Source organism: Chiloscyllium punctatum, chromosome 6 (assembly GCF_047496795.1).
Source record: "Chiloscyllium punctatum isolate Juve2018m chromosome 6, sChiPun1.3, whole genome shotgun sequence".
In the NCBI taxonomy this organism is placed as follows: Eukaryota; Metazoa; Chordata; class Chondrichthyes; order Orectolobiformes; family Hemiscylliidae; genus Chiloscyllium; species Chiloscyllium punctatum.
The window spans coordinates 63,521,910-63,548,914 of record NC_092744.1 but is presented as its reverse complement, the minus strand read 5'-3'; the positions used below and the strand labels follow the sequence as shown (position 1 = coordinate 63,548,914).

At 42.5% G+C, this 27,005-nt stretch overlaps 1 protein-coding gene across 4 annotated transcripts in view; it reads left to right on the top strand.

Annotated features, from left to right (window-relative positions):
* The window catches only part of pxylp1 (2-phosphoxylose phosphatase 1), a 175,639-nt gene that overhangs the window by 93,229 nt on the left and 55,405 nt on the right, over nt 1-27,005 (top strand). For all 4 annotated transcript variants that reach the window (XM_072572796.1, XM_072572794.1, XM_072572795.1 and 1 more), the window contains one exon: nt 14,685-14,846. In XM_072572796.1, the coding sequence (XP_072428897.1) occupies nt 14,685-14,846 (162 nt within the window). The remainder of the gene's footprint in view (nt 1-14,684; nt 14,847-27,005) is intronic.

Here is a 27,005-nt window from a genome sequence, read left to right as displayed (position 1 = left end):
TCTTTGGAGTGTGGGAGGAAACCGGAGCACCCGGAGGAAACCCACGCAGACACGGGGAGAACGTGCAAACTCCACACAGTCAGTCGCCTGAGGCGGGAATTGAACCCGGGTCTCTGGCGCTGTGAGGCAGCAGTGCTAACCACTGTGCCACCGGGCCGCCCTGTAAGATCTGGAGTCAGGCAGGGATGCCCCCTCTGACCCGCCTTGTTTGTGTGTTGCATAGAGCCATTTGCTGAATCCATCAGGAAGGATGCAAGCCTGAGAGGGGTGACTATTCCTGGCAGCGGGGGCCTACAGGTTAAAGCCTCCCTGTACATGGATGACGTCGCTGTTTTCTGCTCGGATCCACTGTCCGTGCACAGACTCATGTGTATCTGTGACCAGTTAGAACGGGTCTCGGGGGCCAAGGTAAACCGAGGCAAGAGCGAGGCCATGCTCTTCGGGAACTGGGCCGACCGATCCTCGATCCCCTTCACCGTCAGGACTGACCACCTGAAGGTGCTGGGTATTTGGTTCGGGGGGGCTGGGGCGTGCGCCAAGACCTGGGAGGAGTGGATCAGGAAGATGAGACAGAAACTAGGCAGATGGGGGCAACGGTCACTCTCCGTCGCAGGAAAAAACCTGGTCATCAGGTGTGAGGTACTCTCAGTATTGCTATAGGTGGCACAGGTCTGGCCTATCCCCAGGACCTGTGCCGCCGCAGTCACCCGGGCCATCTTCCAATTCATTTGGAGATCAAAGATGGACCGGGTCCGAAGAGACTCAATTTACAAAGGGGGAATTTGCAATGGGGGAAAAAACACGCCCAATGCCACCCTCACCCTGATGGCCACCTTTGTGTGTGGCTGCATCCAGCTGTGCGTGGATCTCCGGTATGCAAACACCAAGTGTCACTACGTACTGAGGTTCTACCTGTACCTGGTGTTGCGAAGGATGGGCCTGGCCTCGCTGCCGCGGAACGCTCCGAGTAGTTGGACCGTTCCGTATCACCTGTCCTTCGTGGAGAAATTTATGAGGAAAAACACCTTTGACCACAAGTCCATCAGGAAGTGGTCAGCACGTAGTGTCCTTGAGACCCTTCGGGAAAAGGAGAGGGTGGATCCTATTGAGCGGTTCCCTGAGCAGACTGTCAAAGCCATTTGGCAGAATGCCTCATCGCCAGAACTTTCCAACAAGCACCAAGACATGGCTTGGCTGGTGGTGAGAAGGGCTCTGCCTGTGAGATCCTTCATGCACGCCTGGACTCTCTGCCGCACCACACGCTGCCCTCGAAGTGGCTGCGGTGGGGACGAGACTGTCACACACCTCCTTCTGGAATGTGCCTATGCAGAGGAAGTCTGGAGAGGAATGCAGTGGTGCTTGTCGAGATTCATCCCGAGCAGCGCCATGACGCGGGACTCCGTGCTCTACGGCCTGTTCCCCCGGACTCACACTGAGACGAACATTAACTGCGCCTGGAGGATCATCAACTCGGTGAAGGATGCTCTCTGGGCGGTCCGAAACCTATTGATCTTCCAGCTGAAGGAGTTGACCCCGACCGAGTGTTGCAGACTGGCACATTCCAATGTCCAGGGCTACGTGTTGAGGGACGCGCTGAAGCTTGGGGCAGCTGCCGCCAAGGCGCGGTGGGGAAAGACCACCGTGTAAGATCAACCTGCCTAAAGAAGAACAGGGGGCCCAGGCGGACGTTTTTTTGGGCTCTGCTGATGCCTCAGCCAAATATATGCATAAGATTGAAAAATGCACAGACCTGTATATAGCAATGATAAATTCTGATCTGTGTTTGTAAATGTGGACATATGTATGGCATGACCAAATGTACAGACCATCAAATCATTTTATGAATAAAGTATATTTTTGAAATGAAAAAAAAATCCATGTACAAGTTTTCAGGGTTATGTACTTGGTAATTATAAGATCTACTCCGTATCTTCAACATGAAATACTACCCTGTATTGATGTGGAGGAGATGATATTGGACTGGGATGGGGAAGGTTAGAAATCACGTAACACCAGGTTATAGTCAAACAGGTTTATCCTGAAGTACTGGCTTTTGGAGTGCTGTTCCTTCATCAGGTGATTATGGAGTATAAAATCATAAGACACAGAATTTAACGCAAAAGATTACAGTATGATACAGTGATATATTGAACAAACCTGGATTGCTAAGTCTTTCATCTTTTAGAATGCAGGTTTCGGTTCTAAGTGATCTCGCAATCTCTCCAACAAGAAGTTTATACAGTTGTCTCGCGAGAGAATTATAGCCTCCATTAATGGGAACTCCCAGCACAGGTCTGCAGTGTCCTAGCAGCCAACTGTATTTAAGAACTCTCAGAAGCCAGGAAAGCAGAAATGCTAAAATCAAAACCGAAATCAAAATCGAAACCTGCGTTCTAAAAGATGAAAGACTTAACAATCCGGGTTTGTTCAATGTATCACTGTATGACACTGTAATCTTTTGCTATAAATTCTGTGTCTTATGATCTTCTATTCCATAAACACCTGATGAAGGAGCAGTGCTCCGAAAGCTAGTGCTTCCAAATAAACCTGATATTGTGTGATTTCTAACTCTGTCCTATACTATTTGTGTCAATATATCCATTCAGAAATTAGTTAACACCAGGAAACTAAACCGTTTTTATGAATATTTTAAAACTAACGAGAGGATCTTGAGATGCAGTGCTAGTGTCTACCCTCTGGGTTCAATTCCCAACTGCCCTGGAGTTTTGTCATTACAGGTTGATTAAAAATAATTGTACTATAATGAAAAGTTTGTTCATTTAGATGGCCTTATTTCATATCTAAGGAAGAACCACAAAGATCATTCAAGAATAGTGGCTGAATGTTCCTAATTTGATTTGCTATTAATAAATGTCAGCCAAGACCCCATTTGTTGGGGAAGGATGATCAAAAGAGTAAAAGAGCTGTCCCCATTACAAGGTGGCAGACATGAGCCTAGATTTTGTGGTCAGTGCCAAAGCAAAGGTGTTTGTACTGACTCGAGGGATGCCTCAGTAAGTGATCTCACAATCTCTCCAGTAAGAACTTTATTCATTTGTCTAGTGAGAGAATTATAGTCTGCATTAATGGGAATTCCCAGCACAGGTCTGCAGTGTCCTAGCAGCCAATCTTGTTCAAGAATTCTCGGAAGCCAGGAAAGCAGAAATGCTGAAATCGCAACATATTTATAAAACAATTAATATGGAGCAAAATAAAAATGGGAGCAGACACAAGGAGTAATGCTAAAATATGTTCTGAGTCATGGGCAACAATGGCTAGGCCAGCATTTATTACCAGTCCATAGTTGCCATTGAGAAGGTGGTGGTGAGCTGCCTTCTTCAACTGCTGCACTCCACGTGCTTTGTGTGGACCTGCAACTCTGTCAGGGGAGATCTTCCAAGACTTTGAACCAGGAACCACTAAAGGGGCAGCATTATATTCTAAGTCAGGTTACTGAATAATTCTGAGGGAAAGTTGCAGGTGGTGGTGTTCCATTATCTGCTGCCCTTATTCTGCTGGATGGAAGTGGTCATGGGTTTAGAAGGTGCTGTCTAAGGATTTTTGGTGAATTTCTGCAGTGCGTCTTGTAGATCGTACACACTGCTACCAATGAGCTCTGGTGGTGGAGAGAGTGAATGTCGTGTAAATCAAGTCGGCTCCTTAGTCCTGGATGATGTCAAGTTCTTTGAGTGTTTTTGGAGCTGCACCCATCCAGGAAAGCCAAAAGTATTCCATCACAATTCTCATTTGTGCATTGTAGATATGGACAGACTTTGGGGAGTCAGGAGGTGCATTACTAGTTGAAGTTCCTAGTCTCTGACCTATTCTTGTAGCCACTGAGTTAAATGGTTAGTTCCATTCAGTTTCTGGTTAATGGTATATCTCAAGACATTGATTGTGATGTATTCAGTGATGGTAATGCCATTGAATGCTGATGAAACATGGTTAGATTCTGTCTTTTGGAGATAGTCATTTCCTGGCATTTTTGTGGTATGAATGTGGCTTGCCACTTGACAGCCAAAAGTTTTATTATTGTCCAGATCTTCTGTATTTGGACACGGACATTTTCAGTATCTGAGGAGTCGCAAATAGTGCTGAACATTGTGCAATCATCTGTGTACATTCCATTTCTGATCTTATGATGGAATGATCGAGTAGCTGAAGATGGCTCATTATCCTGAGGAACTTCTATACAGTATCTGGAACTTAGATAACTGATCTCCTCAACGATCATCTTATGTGCCAAGTATGACTTTGACCAATGGAGAGCTGGAAAATATGGCGGCCAATGTAAGAAAATGTTTTTAAAAATTTATTTTAAAATATCTAGTAATTAACCATAACAGAAGAACATAGCAACACTTAACAAAAATAAAATTATATTTTCAAGGCCAGGTTGTTGCATAGCTATGGTAGTGGACAAATTGCTCCCAATCGAGTCCAGATTGAACAAGCTTAACTTTTTATGGGCTTTCTAACAGCAATATGCCAATAGAAGACTCTCTGATGAGCAGTGGTGGTAGACTGATGAATGACACACTATAAATTTAGGGTTTCTGTACTAATCACTGCATAAATTCAAGGTTGCTAACACTTTCAGAAGACTATGGATGACAAATATTGACAACTTGTCAAAAGAGATCCCATACAAAATCCAGGTGATTATTGATCTCCAATTCATCATACCCATGGAGTTCTTATGGTCCAGTGGTAGCGTCCCTATCTCTGATTCTGAAGACTGGGGTTTATGTCTCACTTGCTCCAGATGTTTCTCATAACACATCTTACAAGGTTGAGTTAAAAGTATATACTCACTTACCCAGGCTCAAGCTCTGATCTCATCATCCAGAACTTCACACTGAAGACTCGTTGAGGTTAAATCTAAAAGAAACAGTGTTCTACTAAACGGTCTTGTATCTCCTTTTAGGTCAATGTTATCTTTTGTATTTATTTTGCCTTGCCTAACAACTCCATATTTGCCTGTAAATAAAGCTATTACTTTTAGCCTGCTTGCGTTTGACCTGGCAGCAGATTTTCTTTTGACTTTAATGATGTTTATAGGGCTGTGTTTGTTATCCTTTATAATATTTGGCAGTTATTACCTCAATTAGGGAATGCTTGTTAATAATATAACACACTATTCTATTCACACACACACTTACAGGTCATGGGAGAATTATTCAGTTATGACTTTCAGTCCTTGCTTTCATTGTAAATTGACCACTGAATCCAATAACCAATTGTAAAGAAAATACAATTAGTTTGAGCTCTGTATGTAGTGGATCACCTATCAGTGAAGCAAATCGTCTGCAGGCTTTGTTATCGACTGGTTTTAAATTAATGGTGAACCACCACAAGGTAGGTACAATAAACTTAGTTTCTTAATACAGAGCTTGGTGTCCCTGGGCCCCACAGGATTTTCCATTCATTAACTGTAATTTACAGAAAATCCTAAGAGTCACACTGCCCTGCATGCCTACATTCTCAATCTACTCTTCTGATGCACAAAGCTCTCAGTTGCAAATGCAAGTTCATATAATGTGCTCTTATATGCAAATAGAAACTAGAAAAAATGAAACAGGTTCCTTTTAAAATTTGAACTATACTAGGATAACAAGATCAAGAAAACTAATGTGTGTGTTTACAACTATCAACCACTTTGTGCTGTTAATCATTTGGCAGTGTATTTAATGACACGTTCTCAATTTCCAGAAAATCTATTGTGCAGCAAACAACAGGGGCAAGAGTATCTAATACCCACAGTGCACTCATATATAGTGAATCTACTATCAGTGTTCTATTTTTACTGTTTCTTTAATATTTTTTCATTCAGAGTTATGGTTGTACCAACAGTGTGGTTAGTATCATTGTACATTTATGATGACATTGGGGCAGTATGACGAAAATGATCCCACACTGGGTGCTGGTGACCAGTTCTTGATTAGGAAATGGTACTTGGCGCGCTACTGATAAGTCTTCCCATCACTTTGATTATTGAGAGTAAGCTGACAGTACAATGAGTTGTTAGGATATATCTTGCTTTTTGTGGACAGGACATATCTGGGCAGAATTCCATTTATTTTACCATATGGATGCAACCTCTGTAGCTCTATTGGAGCTGCTTAGCCAGGTGCTTGGCCAGGTCTGGAATATAGGTCTTCTGTACTACAGCTGGAATATTGTCAAAGGACTATAGCCTCTTGCTGTGCCCACTCCATTATGTTTTGAATTGATGTGGAATATCATAAATCAGCTGAAGACTGACATTTTATGATGACTGTTTCCTCAGTCGGTGGTTGAGAAGTGTCATTGGCACTACAGGCCATACATAATTGTAAACACTTGTTTTCTGTATTCAAGTGCTGGGCTTTGCCATTAATGAGAACAGAGATCAATGGAATTAATTGTCCACCATTGCAGAGCTTTGGTCTGATCCATTGACTTGCTAGAATTGATTGGGCAATAGGTAAGGGAAAGATCAGGCTAAACTGTACAAGCATTGGTCAAGTCTGGGGCATACATAACTCTATCAACCTCGCCTAATGGTGGAATGCGTTATCCTATCTGGCACTTATTGAAATGAAGCTAATAATGAATCAATAATTCCCAGTACTTCCATCTTCATTGTTACATACAGCACTAACTACAGAATTGGAAAAGTAAAAAGCTATATTATTGGTTTGGTAACATCACTCCAACAAATTATATTTATAGTTTGGATTCCAAAATTGAGCTTATTGAAATTCAACAGTGAACAGTAACAGTGATGATGTAACTTGTCTTAATAGAATGGAATTGAAGTGCCAATTGGAATGAGCTATTTGAGTGCATTTAATTACATCACATTTCAGGACAAAAAATATTAATGGATCTTTTAGTGACCATTTAGTCATAGGTGGCAATGATCTCTTTAAACTCACAGCTGGGAAATGGAGCAAGTTATGATCTGCAGAGTTGAGGGAAATTAGTAAGATTCTTTCATTGTGCTGAAGACACCTTTTCGTGGATCAAACATCCTCGGCAGTTACTTAGAAATTATAACAATATCTGGAGAAAGCTTAAACTGAAAAACTCTTTTGTCCCCCTGTCCCCACTGGAGAACTTACTGTTCAAGTAGTCATATTAGTTGTGTAGATAGCCATATATTTGCATGTTTAGTCTGGTGTGCCTGGTCCTATCAGACCCTTAGTAAATAAAAACAGAAAATGCTAGAAATGGTCTCCAGGTTTGGCACCACTTGTGGAGAGAGAAAGGGGGTTAATATTTCAGGTCAGTGACCTTTATCAGAATTCTTACTGTTGAACACCTGATCTTGTTCAAGAAACAGCACATTTCAAAATTGCATTTTTCTTATTTCTTCAATTTATAAAAGTTGTGAATTTTCTCTGATGAAATAGCATGGGCCCACAATAATCGGATATGGTAGTGTGACCCTGTTTCCAGTGCAGGATTATATCTATTCACATATATGTTGAGATATAAATCAAGGGCACCAAAAAAGCTTTTGTTTGATTGGAGGTTGTTTGAAATAGCATGAGAAGTAGCCAAATTTATAACTGGGTCACATTATGAAGTAGTTTTCAAAACCCAATGTGATTGGGCAATAAGCATCACTGAACAGGTAAAGCAACAGTAAAATTACTGTTCAAAATTTTCTCACTACTACTTGCTGTATTTGCTATGAACTGATAATGGCTGGAGAACAACATGTTCTATTAAGCATTAGCCACAGCTATTAAGCATTAGGAACAATTTCTTTCTGTATCTAATTAATATTTGTATGATGAAATATTGCTGGAATGTTAACTATCCCATATTATGCACAGAATATTATTTGAAAATACATTTTTGCTAAATATATTTTTATTTGTTTTAATTGGCAAACATTAAACGTGGGAAAATTCAGACTAGAGTGACAACATCTGGACTTAAATCTTTGTTGCACATTGGAAAGTTGCAAGAGCACCTGGTGCATGTACATGTGCTGTGATTGCTCAGGATGTTTAACCTTCTGATGGGTTGCTTGTGGGACTCAGTGTGAAAGTCTCTTATGTTGACTTAAGCCTCAGAGGCAGGGGCAGATGTGTGGGGATACATTCCTTGGAAATCTTACTCTGTTAATTTCCTAACACTGATTTGATCCAACTCTCTTCAACTCTAATCAACATGTTTAGGGATATTATTATGCGTCACTGGAACAGATGGGGCTTGAATCCGATCTCCTGGCCCAGAGGCAGGGACACTGTCACAGAGCTTACTGAATACAGCACCTAATACCATAAGCGTTGCTGCTCCCAGAATGAGAAGTCCTGGGTGAAAATGTGCAGTGAGTTCTCCAGTGGGGACAGGTGACAAGAGTTTTGTTCAGTTTAAGCTTTCTACAGATATTGCTATAATTTCTAAGTAATTGCAGAGGATGTTTGATCCACTAAAAGTTGTCTTTAGCACAATGAATGTATTTTACTAATTTCCCTCAACTCTGCAGATCATAACGTTGCATTAATGTATCAAGTTCCTGGAGCAAAGCTCCCTTTGAAATCCATCCATGTTAACTGTGGATGTTTAAACATCCCAATCTTTGCACAGTTAGGTCAGTTGTGAAAATTTGTAGAGCAGCTTGATGAAAAGTATGAATAATGTTCCATGAAGTAAAGCAATTAATTACTGAACAATTCTATTTAAATCAAAAGAGTTTGACTCTCACAGAGTAATGGATAAAATCTTATGGGGGCCTAAAGGACGTAGGCTATGGGGCACAATGTGGCAGAATTGTGCATCAAATACAGCAAGACCTCACCTGATTTCAGAAGCAACTGATTGCATTTGTTAACTGAGTTCCAGATGTCAAGGCAAGATTTTCACTCAGCAGTGTCAACTTGCAAATTGAGAGGATTGTTGCTAATTAACTTGTTTTATAAAGTGCAGATCTTGCTTCATTCATATGCAGCTTTCCATTCTACCGCCTGTCATGAGCAAACTGGACATCAAAAATCCTTGCTAAGGAAGGCAGAGCAGGTACCCATTGATTTCAGCTCACTGCTTACTCAAGAACCTCACTGAACACCCGGCACCAACATCTTAGTGCATTCCGCGTGGACAGAGGCCATACACACCCCACATCCATCAGCCTTAGTTTCTGCCATTTGCCAGCCTCTAAGGATCCTCATGGCACATCTTTGATCCACTTAAAGGAGTTTTCTGAACCTTGATGCTGCACTGGCAACTATCATGTAATGCTGCAGCAAGGATGCTGTATGCTCAGGGACTTTTATTCAGTTCATCGATTGGACCAGGATGCATCTTCAAGCTGTTTGCTTCCTTTCTTTGTGCTCATTAACTTTGAGCCTACCTTGAGTATTTCTGCCTTGCCTTTTTGTGCCTTGCCTTCAGCCAGAGATATTAGCTGAAAGCGCTGCTGTCTTGCCATGGCATTTAGGGCAGACACAAAGCCAGGAACATTGTCCTTGTTTGTCAGCAAGCTTCAATCAAGTCAATGGACATAGCCTTTGCTTAAGAGATCCAGGAATAATAAGTTGAGGGCTGCCTCTGAGACCAACCTAGGAGATTGGACATGGTTGGTTAACTACTCAAAGCGGTCAAGATCTGGATTTTATCATCAGGGATGAGGAGTCGAATGTAGGCAGCCCACCACCAGTCTTAACTCTTTCAGGAGAAAATGGCCCACAATAAGACAGAATTAAGAGAGAGAGGGAGGATTAAGGGAGATGAAAGTGGGTGGTATAACTATTACTTCTGCTGCAAATGGGAAAGTCTCCCAAGTGAGTGAGTAGGCATCGCAGAGTGCCTAATGGGTTAGTGCTGTTGTGGTTCTGTTCGCCGAGCTGGGAATTTGTGTTGCAGACGTTTTGTCCCCTGTCTAGGTGACATCCTCAGTGCTTGGGAGCCTCCTGTGAAGCGCTTCTGTGATGTTTCCTCCGGCATTTATAGTGGCTTGTCTCTGTCGCTTCCGGTTGTCAGTTCCAGCTGTCCGCTGCAGTGGCCGGTATATTGGGTCCAGGTCGATGTGTTTGTTGATTGAATCTGTGGATGAGTGCCATGCCTCTAGGAATTCCCTGGCTGTTCTCTGTTTGGCTTGCCCTATAATAGTAGTGTTGTCCCAGTCGAATTCATGTTTCTTGTCATCTGCGTGTGTGGCTACTAAGGATAGCTGGTCGTGTCGTTTTGTGGCTAGTTGGTATTCATGGATGCGGATCGTTAGCTGACTTCCTGTTTGTCCTATGTAGTGTTTTGTGCAGTCCTTGCATGGGATTTTGTACACTACATTGGTTTTGCTCATGCTGGGTATTGTGTCCTTCGTTCTGGTGAGTTGTTGTCTGAGAGTGGCTGTTGGTTTGTGTGCTATTATGAGTCCTAGTGGTCGCACTACATAGGACAAACAGGAAGACAGCTAACCATCCGCATCCATGAACACGAACTAGCCACAAAACGACACGACCAGGTATCCTTAGTAGCCACACACGCAGATGACAAGCAACATGAATTCGACTGGGACAACACTACTATTATTGGACAAGCCAAACAGAGAACAGCCAGGGAATTCCTAGAGGCATGGCACTCATCCACAGATTCTATCAACAAACGCATCGACCTGGACCCAATATACCGGCCACTGCAGCGGACAGCTGGAACTGACAACCGGAAGCGGCAGAGACAAGCCACTATAAATGCCGGAGGAAGCATCACAGAAGCGCTTCACAGTAGGCTCCCAAGCACTGAGGATGTCACCTAGACAGGGGACGAAACGTTTGCAAGACAAATTCCCAGCTCGGCGAACAGAACCACAACAACGAGTACCCGAGCTACAAATCTTCACCCAAACTTTGGGTTAGTGCTGTTAGGGGTTGGAGTGGGGCAAGATGTTGCTGACAATAATGAGTCTTGGTGAGCGGTGATTACAATAACAGATAGCGAGTGTGAAGAATCAGAGAGAGGTGGTAGCCCATATGCTGGTAGAGTGGAGAAGTAACCTTCTTCCTACAATTCTGTGCATTCTTTCAGACAGCTGAGACTGCATTGATCCAGATGGAACCAGTCTAGCACAGTCTGATATCATGGCCTTTACTGCTGGTCCTGGGGGGAAGAGATCCATCAGGACATCTCTGGTCAATGGTCCAGATTTATGGTGTCAATATTCCCTTCTCTGCCATGTCCAAGGAAAATGTCAGGAAATGCGCAGGGCAGCTCTGGACTAACAGTACTTGTTCACATGTGCAAACAGGCTTTTAAAAATGACATCACTGCCAGGGATGCCAGTCATTTTCAGGCAGTGGCAATGTTTTCCAGAAATGGTGAGTTGTAGAATGGGGACGAAAGCTGATGGGTTGTACACCATTGGGGCAGAGTAGATAGTTAATGAGTTCAGTTTGGTAATGTGGCAGGAGAAATCTTGTTAAGTCTTGTTTGAGAGAACAGATCACCCTACCATGAAACTTGACAAAACTGACAGTTTGCCAAAAATGTAAGAATCAGCCCATAATCTCCGTCATCTCTCAGCATATGGACACATCAAATCACTGGACTGTTACTTGTAAAAATTAATTGGCAATAAATGCATTAAGATCAGATCTTTATTGAAATGACATAGCACTTATGTTTGAAAAGAATACTATTCAAACTTCCACTCTTAATAAATTTTCTGCAGAGAGTTAGAAAAAGACTTCGCTGTTATGCTTCTTGACTTAACATCATGACTATTTATGTGTTTTACAATTTGTCCTAATTATATTTTTAAAAAGTTAGGTACATTATACCCACAGCCAACTCTTGAGTAGCTATTCAAATGACCAAATACTTAAGTCACAAGCCTCTCAACAGAGACCCAACACCACCCCACCACAACCCAGTCAGAACCAGCAGCGTGGCAATATACTGCGTGAACATTCAACTCTTTGGAAACATTAGCTTGACTGTAAAATCATAGCTTTGGATATTAAACTAAGCTTATGAAATCTCTTTCACTTACTACTTTTTGAAAAGCAAGTGCCTCTTTTAAAATAAAAGAGCATCTTGCAATGGACACAGACTGAAGTTACTCTCCTACCTTGCAGGGAGAATATAATGATCCGAACAAATATTCATTTCCTAATACTGTCAGGTGTAATTTTAAGTTCAATAAACTAATACAGTTGTAATATGAATATTGGAGCAGGAATCAACAAGTGCACACTGTACTTTAGATGTAGAGTCATAGAGAAGTACAGCAAGGAAACAGATTCTTTGGTCCAACTCATCCATGCTGACTAGTTATCCTAAGTTAATCTAGTCCCATTTGCTAACATTTGGTTCATATCCTTCTTAACCCTTCCTATTCATATACCCATCCAGATGCTTTTTAATTGTACCAGCCTCCACCACTTCCTCTGTCAGCTCATGCCATACACGCACCATCCTCTGCGTGAAAAAGATGCCCCTTAGATCCCTTTTAAATCGTGCCCCTCTCACCTTAAACCTATATCCTCTCATTTTGGATTCCCCCCAACCCAGGACAAACACCGTGTCCATTCACCCTATTCATGCCCCTCATGATTTTATAAACTTCTACAGGGGCACCTCAGCCTCTGATGCTCCGGGTAAAACAGCCTATTCACCCTGTCCATTTGGGTCAAACCCTCCAACCCTGGTAACATCTTTGTAAATCTTTTCTGAACCCTCTCAAGTTTTACAGTACTCTTCCTATAGCATGGAGACCAGAATTGCATGCAGTATTCCAAAAGTGGCCTCTCCAATGCCCTGTATAATCAAATTCCTAATTCCTAGCTCTCAATTTAAATGAAACGCAGATTTTAAATCCCAGTGGGAGCCATGCGAGTGGAAGCCAAAGCAGTTGAGAAGCTTTGACCTTTCCTAACCTCCACTGTCACCCATCTGGTGAAGACCTGTCCAAATAGTCTTCGTTTTAACGTTGCAGTTGGCTCCCAATGATGTCTTCTGGCAGATATCTTGCAGCCCACAAATTAAAAAAAAAATTGAACTGCTTCCGGAAAGTTAATGGAGCTGGAAAGAGTGATTGCCTGTAGCAATTTTCACCATTTTTCTGCAGTTTTGAAGCTCAGCCTTTTCTGGTTAGCTGTCTTCTTCAAAAACCCATTTTCAATGTGCATTTAAAGATTATTTACTCCTGATTTTCAAATATCAATGGAACAGTTTCTCAGTAATTGCTCCAATTTATCAATTGACCTAACTATTTCTTCGCTCACTAAAAGGTATTGATTTGCTGATCTTTAGTTATTTCTACCAGCATGTGCAACCTTTACAAAGCATTGTGAACGTTTTCTGTAAGCATTGGTTGATCCCCTGTGTAAAGAGTTTATAGCAATTGCAATCTTCAGTGTTAGAAGCTAGAATGGCCTGGAAATTCAAAAATGGAGGAAGGAGGGGGAATGAGAATCTCAGAAACCCATATTGTGGTTTGTTAATCTTAAAGAGATGGGAAGAGACTAGGCAGTGGAAACGAGAGAATGGAGAAAAAGGATGTGCAATGAGGGAGCTGTGGAATGGGGCCATGCCTAGAATTGAGAAAAGTAGGGTTGGGTCTTTTAAGATCGCTCCATAGCTTTATTTTCAGTCAGGGGTCCTAGAAAATAAGGTAAGTAGACAGCCCACTACCTACCTGCTCCTTCCCCATTCCCAAATTGACTCCCCATTAGTGCAGTGAAAGATCAGACATCAGCAAACCAACCCAGGCCCTTATCTGGCTAATTATTAACCAGGTAAGGGCCTGTTTAGATCTCCACGACAATGATACATCCTACTGGGAAAGGCAGAATGAAGGTGCCAGTTACCTTTCCAGTTCAGGCTACAAATGGCAACGAATTGGAGTACTCCCTTTAGAAGGTGTTCTGTGTCCTTAGGAGGAAGCCCTGTCTTGGTATTATTACCCATATCGCCCCTCCCCCAACCCACGACAGGTTTTGATGTCAGCATGGAGACAATGTTCTATTATCCTTCTCTTTCCAAAGCTAAGATTCATAAACTTTGAACAGTGGTATTACTCGCAAAAATGCACTGCTTTTGCTTCAGTGAGGAGAATTTCATTTGAGAATAGATGCTTCCCTGTTCCTTCATACCTGTAGCATACCTTTGGAATCATGGATGTCAGCTACCCCAGTTAGCTTCGTGGGCAAACATTGCATGATACACCTGGCTATGTAGGCCAAGAAATTTAAGTGTGAGGAAAAGATTAATTCTATGTTTAGCTGAAGGGCCAATTATCCTTGCATGTCTCAGTTAGAAAGAGGAGAATCTACTTCTGTTCCAATCTCTGATTCATATCCTACATTTGTTGGTAAATATCAAGAGGGAACAGGGATTTATCTAGCTGTGATGTTTCTCCTATTTTAATAGTCTTTCAATGCTTACAATGTTTTTCATACTCAATTGAAGTACTTAACGTTGGGCAGTGCCTGAGTAATTGTGTCCCATGATGAGATTTGCCTTAGGATAGGGAAACGATAAAATAGTGATAAATTAAAGGGAAACAGTTTATCCCCTTCCTAATTAAATCGAAAACCACCCCTTTGTGACAATATATGGTTACTGTGTGTGTATTACCACTCCTGTTATTAAACCCGAAAAGTCCTTCCTTTCACAAATGTCTTGAGATTGTAGTGGTTATGCCTGTTGTATCGGAAAGTGACTAAGGTTTCTTTAATTTTTCCTTCCAGTGCACTTGATTCCTATGACACAACCAAAAGAGGATGGAATGGTTGCTAAAAGCCGAAAACGAATATTAGTAAATCTGTACACTGCTCCTCCAAAGTTGGACCCAATATATGAGGCCTATCGATACTGCAACATGCCAAACAAAACTGATCGTGGCCTGGAAGGTATGATATTGATAAGAGTCTGTAACCTGGTAATGATAGACTGAAAATGGATGTTCAATTTCTTACACAAATCAAATTAAATTGTATTAAGTATCTGTGTATATCTGTATTAAGTATCTGAACAATACAATAGAAGCTAGTTAATACTGGCCATTGTCTGTTGGATATTCTGTAAAAGAAGGCAGCTAATTTATAATCATGGTCATAATGACTGGGTACTTGCTAATTGTCTCATTCTAATATGGATCCACCTGAAACCTCACCGGACCATTTAGCAACTTGATGCCCAATTAGAATTACATTTACAATTCAGGTTGTGCAAGTAACCACTCCTGAATGTGTAATAATTACAGCCTTCAGTTTAAAAACAAACTCACCGAAACATGTTTTATGGGAAAACAAAAGTTAAAATAAGAGGTGATACTTCTTCTAAACTCTTTCCAGCGGGCTCAGTTTTGGGTCCCTTTCTGCTTATGGTATATCTTAATGATTTAGATAAAATTTGGGAGATAGAGAAATTTGCAGGTGATACTGCGTTGAACATGTAAGTTGATAGTGAAGAAAATGGCTGTCTACTGTAGGATGATATCAGTGGTTTGATTGAGTGCATGGAAAACGCAAATAAGAGAAGTGTGAGGTTTTATGTATAGGGAGAGTCAATAAAGCAAGGAAATACATGATATATGGACAGGTATTGAGGGAGGTGGAGGAAGTGAGAGGCCTTGGAGTCATCCATGAAGATAGCATGACAGATAATAAGGTGTCAAGAAAGCACATGGAGCAGAGGTGCATTCCTGGAAATATGTAAAATATTGGTTAGGCCAAACTGGGTTTTGTATATAATGCTGGTCACCGCATTACAAGAAGAACATAATTGCTCTGGAGAGAGTACTGAGGAGATTTTCAAAAATATTGTTGTCAGGGCTTGACTATGAGGAAAGATTAATAGGCGAGAATAGCTTTCCTTATAACAGAGGTGGCTGAGGGATGGCTTAATTGAGATGTACAAGATAATGAGGGGCTTGAACAGAGTGCGCAGGGAAGAGGTCAGTTACCAGATCATCAGTAGAAGGAATAAGAGAAAACATATTTTCACTCACAGGGGCGGTGGGTGTCTGGAATTCACTGCCCAGTTTGACAATCAGGACAGAAACTATCAACACATTTAAAAGCGACCTACATCTGTACATGAGGTGCTGTAACCTGCAAGGATATGGACCAGGTGCAGGAAGGTGGGTTTAGAATGAGTGACGAGTATGCACACAGTGGGATGCTTGGTGTCTTTGTGTGTCTCTGGTTCTGAAGGCATGGTAAGGGTGGATGATGAAGTGATGATGAGGCTGATGGGAGGGAGGGTTACCAGTGATTGAGGTGTTGTATGATTCCAAGCTCATTGTTGGAGTGATCACTCTCCTGGCTGTACAAAGAAGAGGAGCTTTCTGCAATGAGCCTCCAGAGTGGAAGTGACTAGACTAGTGTAGGCCGGGGCGTACCTCAGACCAGTTATAACAGAAGTTTTCTTGGTTGTGCTGACAGGATTGATCACGCTCACCCCAGTCTTTCTGCCAGCTCAGGAGCAGAGGGTGGCCCAGGGTCAGGTATAGCAGTCGGCAGCTCAGAAGCAGGTCATGGCAGCAGAGGTCCAAACAGCTCAGGATACTGACAACAGGGCACCTGCACAATGTTGAACATGGGTGTGCCATCAAGTGTACCCATGGTGGTACAACTACCTGAAGTGCAATGTCGAAGAGGGTTTAGGGTGTCACTGGCTTCAGTCACTCTCTTATGTCAGCTTGGTCAGGAAGTCCAAACAGAAATCTCTGACAAAATGTTGCAGCCTTGGCTGTATCTGTGGAAATTAACATTTTAGGTCCAGTCACGCCCCTTCAGAATTGTTGTTTCTTTTTCTTTCTTTCAGGATATGCTGTGTTTTTTTGGATTGGGAGTTAGTCCAGTGCTGATAGTTTTAAAAGTCACTGCAACATTGAATTTTTACACATACAGGCCTTTCCAGGGATCCCCTGGGGACATCTCGCAGGCAGTCTCTCACAAATGCATTGGGATGTTCAGCAATGCCCTTTTCAGAAGTACCAGTGCATCTATTAGATTCGTCAGTCTCTTTGAGTCAGGCAGTCAGAACTGTGGCATTTGCTGCCATTGTTGGATATTTGCAGGCACATATGTGCCTTTGAGAGCACTCTGGAGCAGCCAGCAGCATAAACAAACAGAAAAAGCTTTTGTTCCCTCAATGGTCTCCAACCACTGGAAATAAATCCTTCTGTCTTGTGTATGCATAGTATCCAAGGAGTCCTCATGCTTTTTTACATCCTCCCTCACTATTACATACTGCAAGTGTTTGTTTTTCCTCAGTAATAAGAGGCTTGCTGGTGGCAGGAGATGTTCTACGAAGACCTGGCTTATGACACCTGTACAGATCCCACCATGTGCAGCAGGGCATAATTATACAACTCAAAAAGGGGAACACATTACTGGACTGCTCGTGGTGTGGTTGCTCTAGTTGGAGCAATGGGAAGAGCATTTCAGCACATGCCAGAGAGAGCAATCAATATTATCGTGGTCTGCTGCACACTGCACAACCTTGCACAATGTACAGGTGAGGAATTTGGAGCGAGGGAAAATCATCTTTGATGGGGAGGAAGGGGGAAGAAGCAAATGGGGATTCAACAGGCGATGCCCAGGCGATAGAGCAATGTAGCAGACAGAACTGTGACACCCTTCTTGAGACCTCATTCTGGCCAGACTAGTTAGTGTTAAAGATTAGTGCACTGTCATTGGATATTTACAATTGCTCCTTACTGAAGTCAGAACTTGGACAACCACCTTTATTGTTTGTTCTAATCTGCATTTTAAAAAATATATTCATATGATGAGGGCATCGCTGGCTAGGCCAGTATTTATTGCTCATCCCTAATTGCCCGGAGGGCAGTTAAGAGGCAATTACATTGCTGTAGATCTGTAGTCACATGTAGTCCAGACCAGGTAAGGATGACCATTTCCTTCTATAAAGGACATTAGTCAACCAGTTGGATCTTTACAGCAATCAACAATAGATTCATGGTCATCATTAGGTTCTTAATTCTAAAGTTACATTGAATTCAAATTCCACCATCTGCTGTAGCAGGATTCAAACCCGGGTCCCCAAAACATTTACCTGGGTCACTGGATTAACAGTCCAGTGGTCGTGCCAGTAGGCCATTGCCTCATGTGTATTTCTTTTGTTCAGTCAAAATGCAGATTAAAATCACCCCAGAGAATTGTAGTGTCCTTTTTACATGCCTCCATGACTTCTTGATTTATAATTTATCCGACAGTGAGGTAACTCTTTAGGGTCCTATGTTCAACTCCCACCTGTGACTTCTTTTGCTTGCTATTCTTTTTCTCTGCCCAACTGCTTGCACATCAGGATGTATTGCACTATTCACCGCTGCATCGGCACCTTTCTTTATACTTACTTTTCTTGACTGTCAAATGCCCTTGCATATTGAGTTCCCAATCTTGGTTATCCTGTAACCATAACTATGCATTAGCTATCAACTCATATTTCTTAGTTTCTATTCCTGCCATCAACTCATCTATCTTGTTAAATCTGATGTGTGTATTCGGGTAAAGAGCCTTAAGTTTTGATTTTTTTACCATTGTTACTTTTTCTGGCTCTAATTTCTGTTGCACTCTTCCATTTATATTGTCTAACCCTTCCTGTCACACTTTGATTATCATTTGCCTCTTCGTTATCCTAGGCTCTAATTTCTGTTGCACTCTTCCATTTATATTGTCTAACCCTTCCTGTCACACTTTGATTATCATTTGCCTCTTCGTTATCCTAATTCTCTGGTCTGTTGTTTCTTTTATTTGTTTTAAACTTCCCTTCATTTGAACCCTGCCCCACAGAAATAATTTAAAGGTGTACCTCCAAGCCAAGTTACAGGATTTGCCAGGACATTGGTCCCAAGCATGGTTCAAATGAAACCTGTCCCAATGGAACAACTCTCCCTTTCCCCAGTACTGGTGCCAGTGTCCCATGAGTCTGAACCGATTTCTCACACACCAATCTTTAGGTCATGTATTTACCTCTATAAACTTAATTTGTACATGGCTCAAGTGTTAATCCTGAGACTATTAGCTTTGTGGTTCTGCTCTTCAATGTAGCCCCGAGTTGCTCATAACCTTTTCTGTTCCTGCTGCGTGATGCACCACAGTCCTGGAAGCAGCATAGTTAATTGTCTGGCTGCGGTGGGACCAAGCATAGCCAGCTGTCCAGCGGCTGAATTGAAGTTTTGCATACTTTGTCTCCATTGCTGATTACCATGGCAACCATAAAGATTCTGCCTGTCATTGTAGGTTGAAATGACCTTTCATCAGAACTCTGATCTGACAATGATGACTATCACCCCAACCTAAAGCATTGATTCTGGCTCATTTCTACAGGCACTGAGTATTTCTAGCAGTTATTTTTATTTCAAATTCCAGTATTCGCAGCACTTTACACAGTATGGTTGGGTAATTTTTTTGCTTGCATGGTGATCTTAGAGTGTGGATAGTCTGTATATAAGTTGTATTATACACAGATAGCTTGGATATAACTTGTCTGACTTCCATTCTATTGATTTTGTCCTTTAAATGAGTTAGCAGGAGGGCCCCTTTTTTAACATGTTATTGAAGAGGGAACCGCCTCAGCACTTTTGTAACATAAATTTGAAGACAGTTGTAACTTTCACCACCTGCACAGAACCTTCTTCGCGTATAGGTTAGCAGCATCAGCAAATATGAGCCTGATTGTTCACACACATGGTTTCTAAAGGTTAGCAAATTTGCTAACTGGCTAATACAATACAAAAATAAATGAAATCTGTATTGCAGAGTAATGCAAAAATACAAGCTCCTTGTGCCAAACTCTGATGTTTTCCAGATTTTGATTTCCGAGCTAGTAGGCAAGGATTACAAATGCCAATTAATCACCTGGCCAAGGTAACTTTACTTAAATCAAAGCAAGAGTCAGATTTTAACCATTTCATCTTTCTTAAGAAAGATTTCTGGTTGAACGCATTCGCACAAACATTGCTGAAAACAAGCTGGCTTTTTTTTATGATCAATTAATGATTTATTGTTGCCTTCTGTAAAGAGTGAGTCAGGTTTTAGAAGTACAACGTGTTTCAATTTGATTGTATCTTTGCTTTTTCTGCTTCTCTGAAGCAGTTTTATTCAGAATGTTGAGGGGTGGTTTAATCAAACTCTAAGAGTGTAAAGGAATTTGAACTGGTGGGTAAAGAGAAATTGGTTCCTCTGGTAGAGAAAAACTTAGAGCACTGTTGTATAGGATTGTTAAAAAAATATGTTTTCTTATAAAGAGTAGCAAAAGTACAGACACCCCTCTCCCAAAAATGCTGTGGCTACTGTCAGTTACATTTTCAAGACAGACATTGTATTGTTATTAGGTAAAGATATGGAGACAAGTTGGGTGAATAGCGTTTTTGTGCGAAATGTTAAAAGAGAGCATGAGAATTGGCATGCAGATTGGCCTCTCCCATTCCGTGCATTATTTAAATCATGATAATGTTGTTGAGTGGCAGCCTGTCACAGCAGCGGCAAAGTCAATGCAAGACAGCTATAATTTAAAGGCACGCTGCACTTCTTAAGCATGAGGAGCATTCTGGTTCTTGCAGGTTGTTGCAAATACCTGGGAAAGAGTGTCTAAGCTACAGGAAGAGCAAATGTGGCAAGACAGGACAATGACGATACTGTAAAGCCGTTCTCATGAAGCAGTGAAGGCCTTAGTGAATGAGTTGCATTGGAGGAGAGAGACTTTCTCCCCTCAATGGGTAAGCGGCCCTCTAGATGAATGTTATGAAGGCACAGATGGCTGGTGCTGAAAGTGCAAGTGGTGTATTCCCAAGGACCTTGATGCAATATAGGAAGCTTTCATGAATCATGAACTTAATATAACTTCACCCCACTCCTGCTTACTATGCTAGAAACTCTAGCAGACTGATGCCTCACCTTCACAAACTTCACATTGCTGCAAGCTTCACATCCACATCTCACAACTCGCAACACTCTCAGCTGACAAAGGCATCATTTAAACACATTCCATCACAAGCATTTTCACACTTCCTTCTCTCTTTGAGAACAAAGTGACTCTCAAATGGATCAGCAACACTGAGCTGTTGGGGTGGGGTGTGGGGACAGGCAGAGCTGCATGGCCATACCACATTCATCCACACTAGAGTGGCCATGATTGAGGCCATTACCAGTAGCAGGGTTTAGACACTCAAAGATGACAGTATCCTCATACCTAATCATCATCCTCACATTCCATTTCCCCTCATCTCATCGTCTCCTCCAATCTACAATCTGTGGATGGTTGAAGGATGCCCTTCTTGTTTCCTCCATTCCTTAAGCATTACTGAACCTTTATCTCTTTCTCCATTCAAATGCATAAAACCTGTGAATGGCCAAGAGAGCAGGGTAACAGCAAAAAGGGGAAAGGCAGGAGAATCTGACAAAAAAAAGTCACTCATATTTGCAGTCGTTGGTGCATAGTTTAGAGATAAACTTGGTTAAAAGAAGGAGCTATAAGTGACAAGCCACTAGCCATGATTGAGCTTCAACCAGACAGCAGGAAATCTCACTGATGAGCAGCACCTCACACTCGTTCTCCTGTAGATGACTCAGGTGGTGACTTTGATGAGGTGGCCTACGCATAAAGCTAGTACACGTACAATTAAATGTTCAGTGCAGTGTTACGCTTGCCAGAAAGTCTGTGATTATGTTCTAGGGGAAATTTTCTCCTGCTTAGTTATATATTCTGGTCAAAAGCGCCCAAGCATAGTCAACATGGACTTTACAATGGCATCCTTCCACTCAACCTGCTGGTTCCTTTTTGCAAAAATGAGCTATGTCCATCCGAGTGAATACCACAAATAATTTATTGAATGCATTTCTTGAGTTATGAGTATCTTGATAATGTACAAATAGTAGAGCAAGAGTTTTCTTGACAAAGCTAGTTCATTTAATAACAACAGACTTTTTCCATTGGTACTACTTGTCAATTTCAATGTAAAGTAAAACATTAATTTAAATTCCTGTTCTTGGGACATCCAATTCTTCTGAGAATGGTGATCAGAAACTATTTCATTAACATGTTAATTTAAGCTTTAAATGAACTGTTGCTGCATTTTTTAAACACAATCTGTCTCCAATTTAGATGAGTACGTATTTGTCATTGTAATCTTAAGTAATTATGAACCATGATTTTAATTTTATTGATAGCAGGTGAAAGATTATAAATTGCAGTTTGGATGTAGTTTTTGGAAGTTTTAACTTGGTTAATATAAAATTAGTTTAATGTAAAATAACCAGATTTGTCATGTACATGGAGACATGTACACTGGAAGCAGCCTGGTCCATAAGCTACATTTCTAAGGCATCATGTTTACCTCAGTGTTAAAATTGCTGCAGGTACTGGCTGGCTGTGTTCTTTTAGAGTCAATCCAATACAACTATTTTCCAACATTTGCAACATAGGAATGGCATGTCTTTGGCTAAGTACAAATGACTATTTTGTCACTTGCAAATAGAAAACTGACTAATAACCCTCTGAATATTTGTTTCCAATCATTTTTTGTAAAATCCTTTTGTTACTTTCTGGGTTTTCTACTTAAAGTAGAAATCTTTTTTTTCAGTCATCACGATGCTTATGTCAACAGTCCATCTGTAGTTTTCTTAAGTGCCCATTCTTCCTGTGTTAACCTGAAGGAAACATCAGAATTTTGCTCAACCAAGATCACAATGTCAGGTTTGCCCAGAACCAACTTGCGCAGACTGTCCAACATAAGTCACTGTTGTCAGGAATAGAAACACATGCTATTTCCAACCCTCACCTTTTCAGTCCTATGGCACTCCTAGCATTATGCACAGTTGCCCCACCTCAGATGAGCAAACTCAACATAGATCAAACCTAGCCTGATATGCTCTCTCAGACATTAACATAGTGTTAAGCCACTGAAGGGTTTGTTTCCATGTTGTACATCTCTAAGTCACACATTCCATTCCCAAAGCTGATAGTCACCCAGCCCAGACTGCTGTCTCCAATGGTGAGATGATGCAATCCAAAACTGGGACTTTTTGGGCCAGAATCCTTTACTTACCAAAAAAAAAGTACATTCTTGTACTGAAAGTCAGCAATTTTCTACCACCCATGCTGCAGCCACTGGGTAGCACTGTATAGATGCATTAGGAAAGAAAAAGGTAAATGGGAAATGCTACTAAAGGAATGCATATGGAAATAAAGTGTTGATTATATGGCATGGTTTAGTTTATAAATTTGATTGGAATGTTTACTTCATTTTCACATTGAGTTAATCAGATGTTGTGATGGTCAGTGATAAAGCTTAGATTAAAGACTGCTGATGAATGGGAAATTGGGTTTATGTTTGCTGGTTTCAGAATCAGATGAGCTGATTGCAATATCTCCCACCAGAAGAGGATAGTGTTAGTTACATTCTCCTATTCCCCTCCTGTTCCTTCCTTTTGGCAGGTTATCATATATCTGCAGGCAAGCGTTGAGCAGAATGCAGCAGACTACCACAAATCTTAGCATAGATTTTGGTAAGTAGTGTGAAGTTCCTCAAGGACGGCAACATTTTGGCATGTAAATGATCTGTTCTTTCACAAATTCAATTACCACCAGCAGCAAAGCGTTTGTTGCATGCAAACTTCCTGCCTGTGCATGGGCTAATACCTACTTAGTGAGGTGAAATCATCTGACACGTTGTTACTTGTGTGGTTAAAGTAAGAGAATTGATCCCTGAGTACTTGGTCACCTACAGCTCTTGAGGAGAAACGTCCTCCCCATCCTTGCCATGGTATTTGGCGAAGCTTCTAAATATGTGTGTCTGCATGCCATTCTTACCATTTTGGATGCAAAGTGACACCTGTAGCAGATAAAAATATCAGCACAACAGGGTGGAATTTCAGTGCCACTAGATTCCTGCTGCACTTTCCCTGGCTAATTCTATAAGATTTATTGAAAGAACGCTTTTAGAGTAGGCTGATCTGGACATTGAGTTTGTGATTAAAGAGGGAGAGGTGTGACATTTTATGTCTTTGTGTGTTTTATTTGGTTTAGAAGGTCAGTACGCATCCAGTATGATACGAACCATCACCCAGATTGGGCAATGCCATCTTTAGTTGGAATAATGTGGGTGCAGTGATTAACTGAAGCATATGTTTGTCTGAAAAGGTGAGAAATCACCCCATTTGTTGACTGCCATCCAACATGCACCACTGTGGGTGTCTTGTGGTGCAGTGAGTGGTGTCCCTACCCCTGCGCCTGAACCTCTAGGTTAAACTCCCACTCTAGGTCTTGATGGCCAAGGAAGGTGCATCCCTAAACTGACCAAACAAGTCCAATAACCTCCTCCTGGTTGACTGTCACCTACTGGAGGACCATAGAGGTGAGGGGAGTCATTTAAACTGAATGTCAGTCTGTTCACCCCAGAAAACATCAAGGAACTCAAAAGGATTTGAAAAGGTTAGAGAACCATGAAATCCCTCTTTCAGAATGCAGGACTCTGGTGGGAAGCAATTAAGGAGGTAAAAACAATGACTGCAGATGCTGGAAACCAGATTCTGGATTAGTGGTGCTGGAGAGCACAGCAGTTCAGGCAGCATCTAAGGAACTTCGAAATCGACATTTCGGGCAAAAGCCCTTCATCAGGAATAAAGGCAGTGAGCCTGAATCGTGGAGAGATAAGCTAGAGGAGGGTGGGGTTGGGGAGAAAGTCCTTCCCAAGATCCACAAGCCTGACCACCCTGGCCGACCCATTGTCTCAGCCCTATGAACTCATCTCTACCTACCTCGACACTGTCCTATCCCCCTTAGTCCAGGAGCTTCCCACATACGTTCGAGACAACACCCACGCCCTCCACCTCCTCCAAGACTTCCGTTTCTCTGGCCACCAACGCCTCATCTTCACCATGGATATCCAATCCCTCTACACCTCCATCTGCCATGACCAGGGCCTCCAAGCCCTCCGTTTTTTCCTCTCCAGACGTCCCCAACAGTACCCTTCGACCGACACTCTCATTCGTTTGGCTGAACTGGTCCTCACCCTTAACAATTTCTCCTTTGAATCCTCCCACTTCCTCCAGACCAAAGGCGTAGCCATGGGCACACATATGGGCCCCAGCTATGCCTGTCTCTTTGTTGGCTACGTAGAGCAGTTGATCTTCTGTAATTACACCGGCACCACTCCTCACCTCTTTCCCCACTACATTGATGACTGCATTGGCGCCACCTCATGCTCTCGTGAGGAGGTTGAGCAATTCATCAACTTCACCAACACATTCCATCCTGACCTTAAATTTACCTGGACCATCTCTGACACCTCCCTCCCCTTCCTGGACCTCTCCATCTCTAATGATGACTGACTTGACACTGACATTTTTTACAAACCCACCGACTCCCACAGCTACCTGGATTACACCTCTTCCCACCCTACCTCTTGCAAAAGTGCCATCCCGTATTCCCAATTCCTCTGCCGGATCTGTTCCCAGGAGGACCAGTTCCACCACAGAACACACCAGATGGCCTCCTTCTTTAGAGACTGCAATTTCCCTTCCCACGTGGTTAAAGATACCCTCCAACGCATCTCGTCTACATCCCGCACCTCCACCCTCAGACTCCACCCCTCCAACCTTAACAAGGACAGAATGCCCCTGGTGCTCACCTTCCACCCTACCAACCTTCGCATAAACCAAATCATCCGCCGACATTTCCGCCACCTCCAAACGGACCCCACCACCAACGATATATTTCCCTCCCCACCCCTTTCCGCCTTCCACAAAGACCCTTCCCTCCGTGACTACCTGGTCAGGTCCATGCCCCCCTACAACCCACCCTCCCATCCTGGCACTTTCCCCTGCCACTGCAGGAACTGTAAAACCTGCGCCCACACCACCTCCCTCACCTCTATCCAAGGCCCTAAAAGAGCCTTCCACATCCATCAAAATTTTACCTGCACATCCACTAATATCATTTATTGTATCCGTTGCTCACGATGCGGTCTCCTCTACATTGGGGACGCTCGGCGCCTCCTAGCAGAGCGCTTAAGGGAACATCTCTGGGACACCCGCACCAATCAACCACACCGGCCCGTGGCCCAACATTTCAACTCCCCCTCCCACTCTGCCGAGGACATGGAGGTCCTGGGCCTCCTTCACCGCCGCTCCCTCATCACCAGACGCCTGGAGGAAGAACGCCTCATCTTCCGCCTCGGAACACTTCAACCCCAGGGCATCAATGTAGACTTCAACAGTTTCCTCATTTCCCCTTCCCCCACCTCACCCTAGTTCTAAACTTCCAGCTCAGTAACTGTCCCCATGACTTTTCCGGACTTGTCCTTCCTGCCTATCTCCTTTTCCACCTATCCACGCCACCCTCTCCTCCTTGACCTATCACCTTCATCCCCTCCCCCACTCACCCATTGTACTCTATGCTACTTTCTCCCCACCCCCACCCTCCTCTAGCTTATCTCTCCATGCTTCAGGCTCATTGCCTTTATTCCTGATGAAGGGCTTTTGCCCGAAATGTCGATTTCGAAGCTCCTTGGATGCTGCCTGAACTGCTGTGCTCTTCCAGCACCACTAATCCAGAATCTGGGAAGCAATTAAGATGAACAACACGAGGTTCTTCTTTCTCAAAGATGTTCAGAAGGTGGGAGAAAACCGGTGGTAATTGTGATGACTCCAGAAAAGCATACAGAATCAGCTGTGGTTGATGTGGTTTGATATCAATACAGATCTCTGACTGGTAAAGAGCCAGCAGTCCTTGCTATTTGTCTTAAAGGTCTCTAAGACCATATTCCAATTATGGGAAATAAGATTAAGTGAGCAGGATAGCTTTAGATTGCAGGAGTACATAGACGGGCTGGTCAGATGGATTGGTTAGTGGCAAATAGAGCTCAATTTGGAGAAGTATGAGGTGATGCACTTGGACAGGATAAACAAGGCAAAGGAATGCATAATGAACAATAGGACTTTGGGAAGCACCAATCAGAAGGACCTTGACTTGCAGGTCCACTACTCCCTTAAGGTAATGGGAGAGGTAAAGTAGTTAAGAAAGTATATGGGTACTTTCCT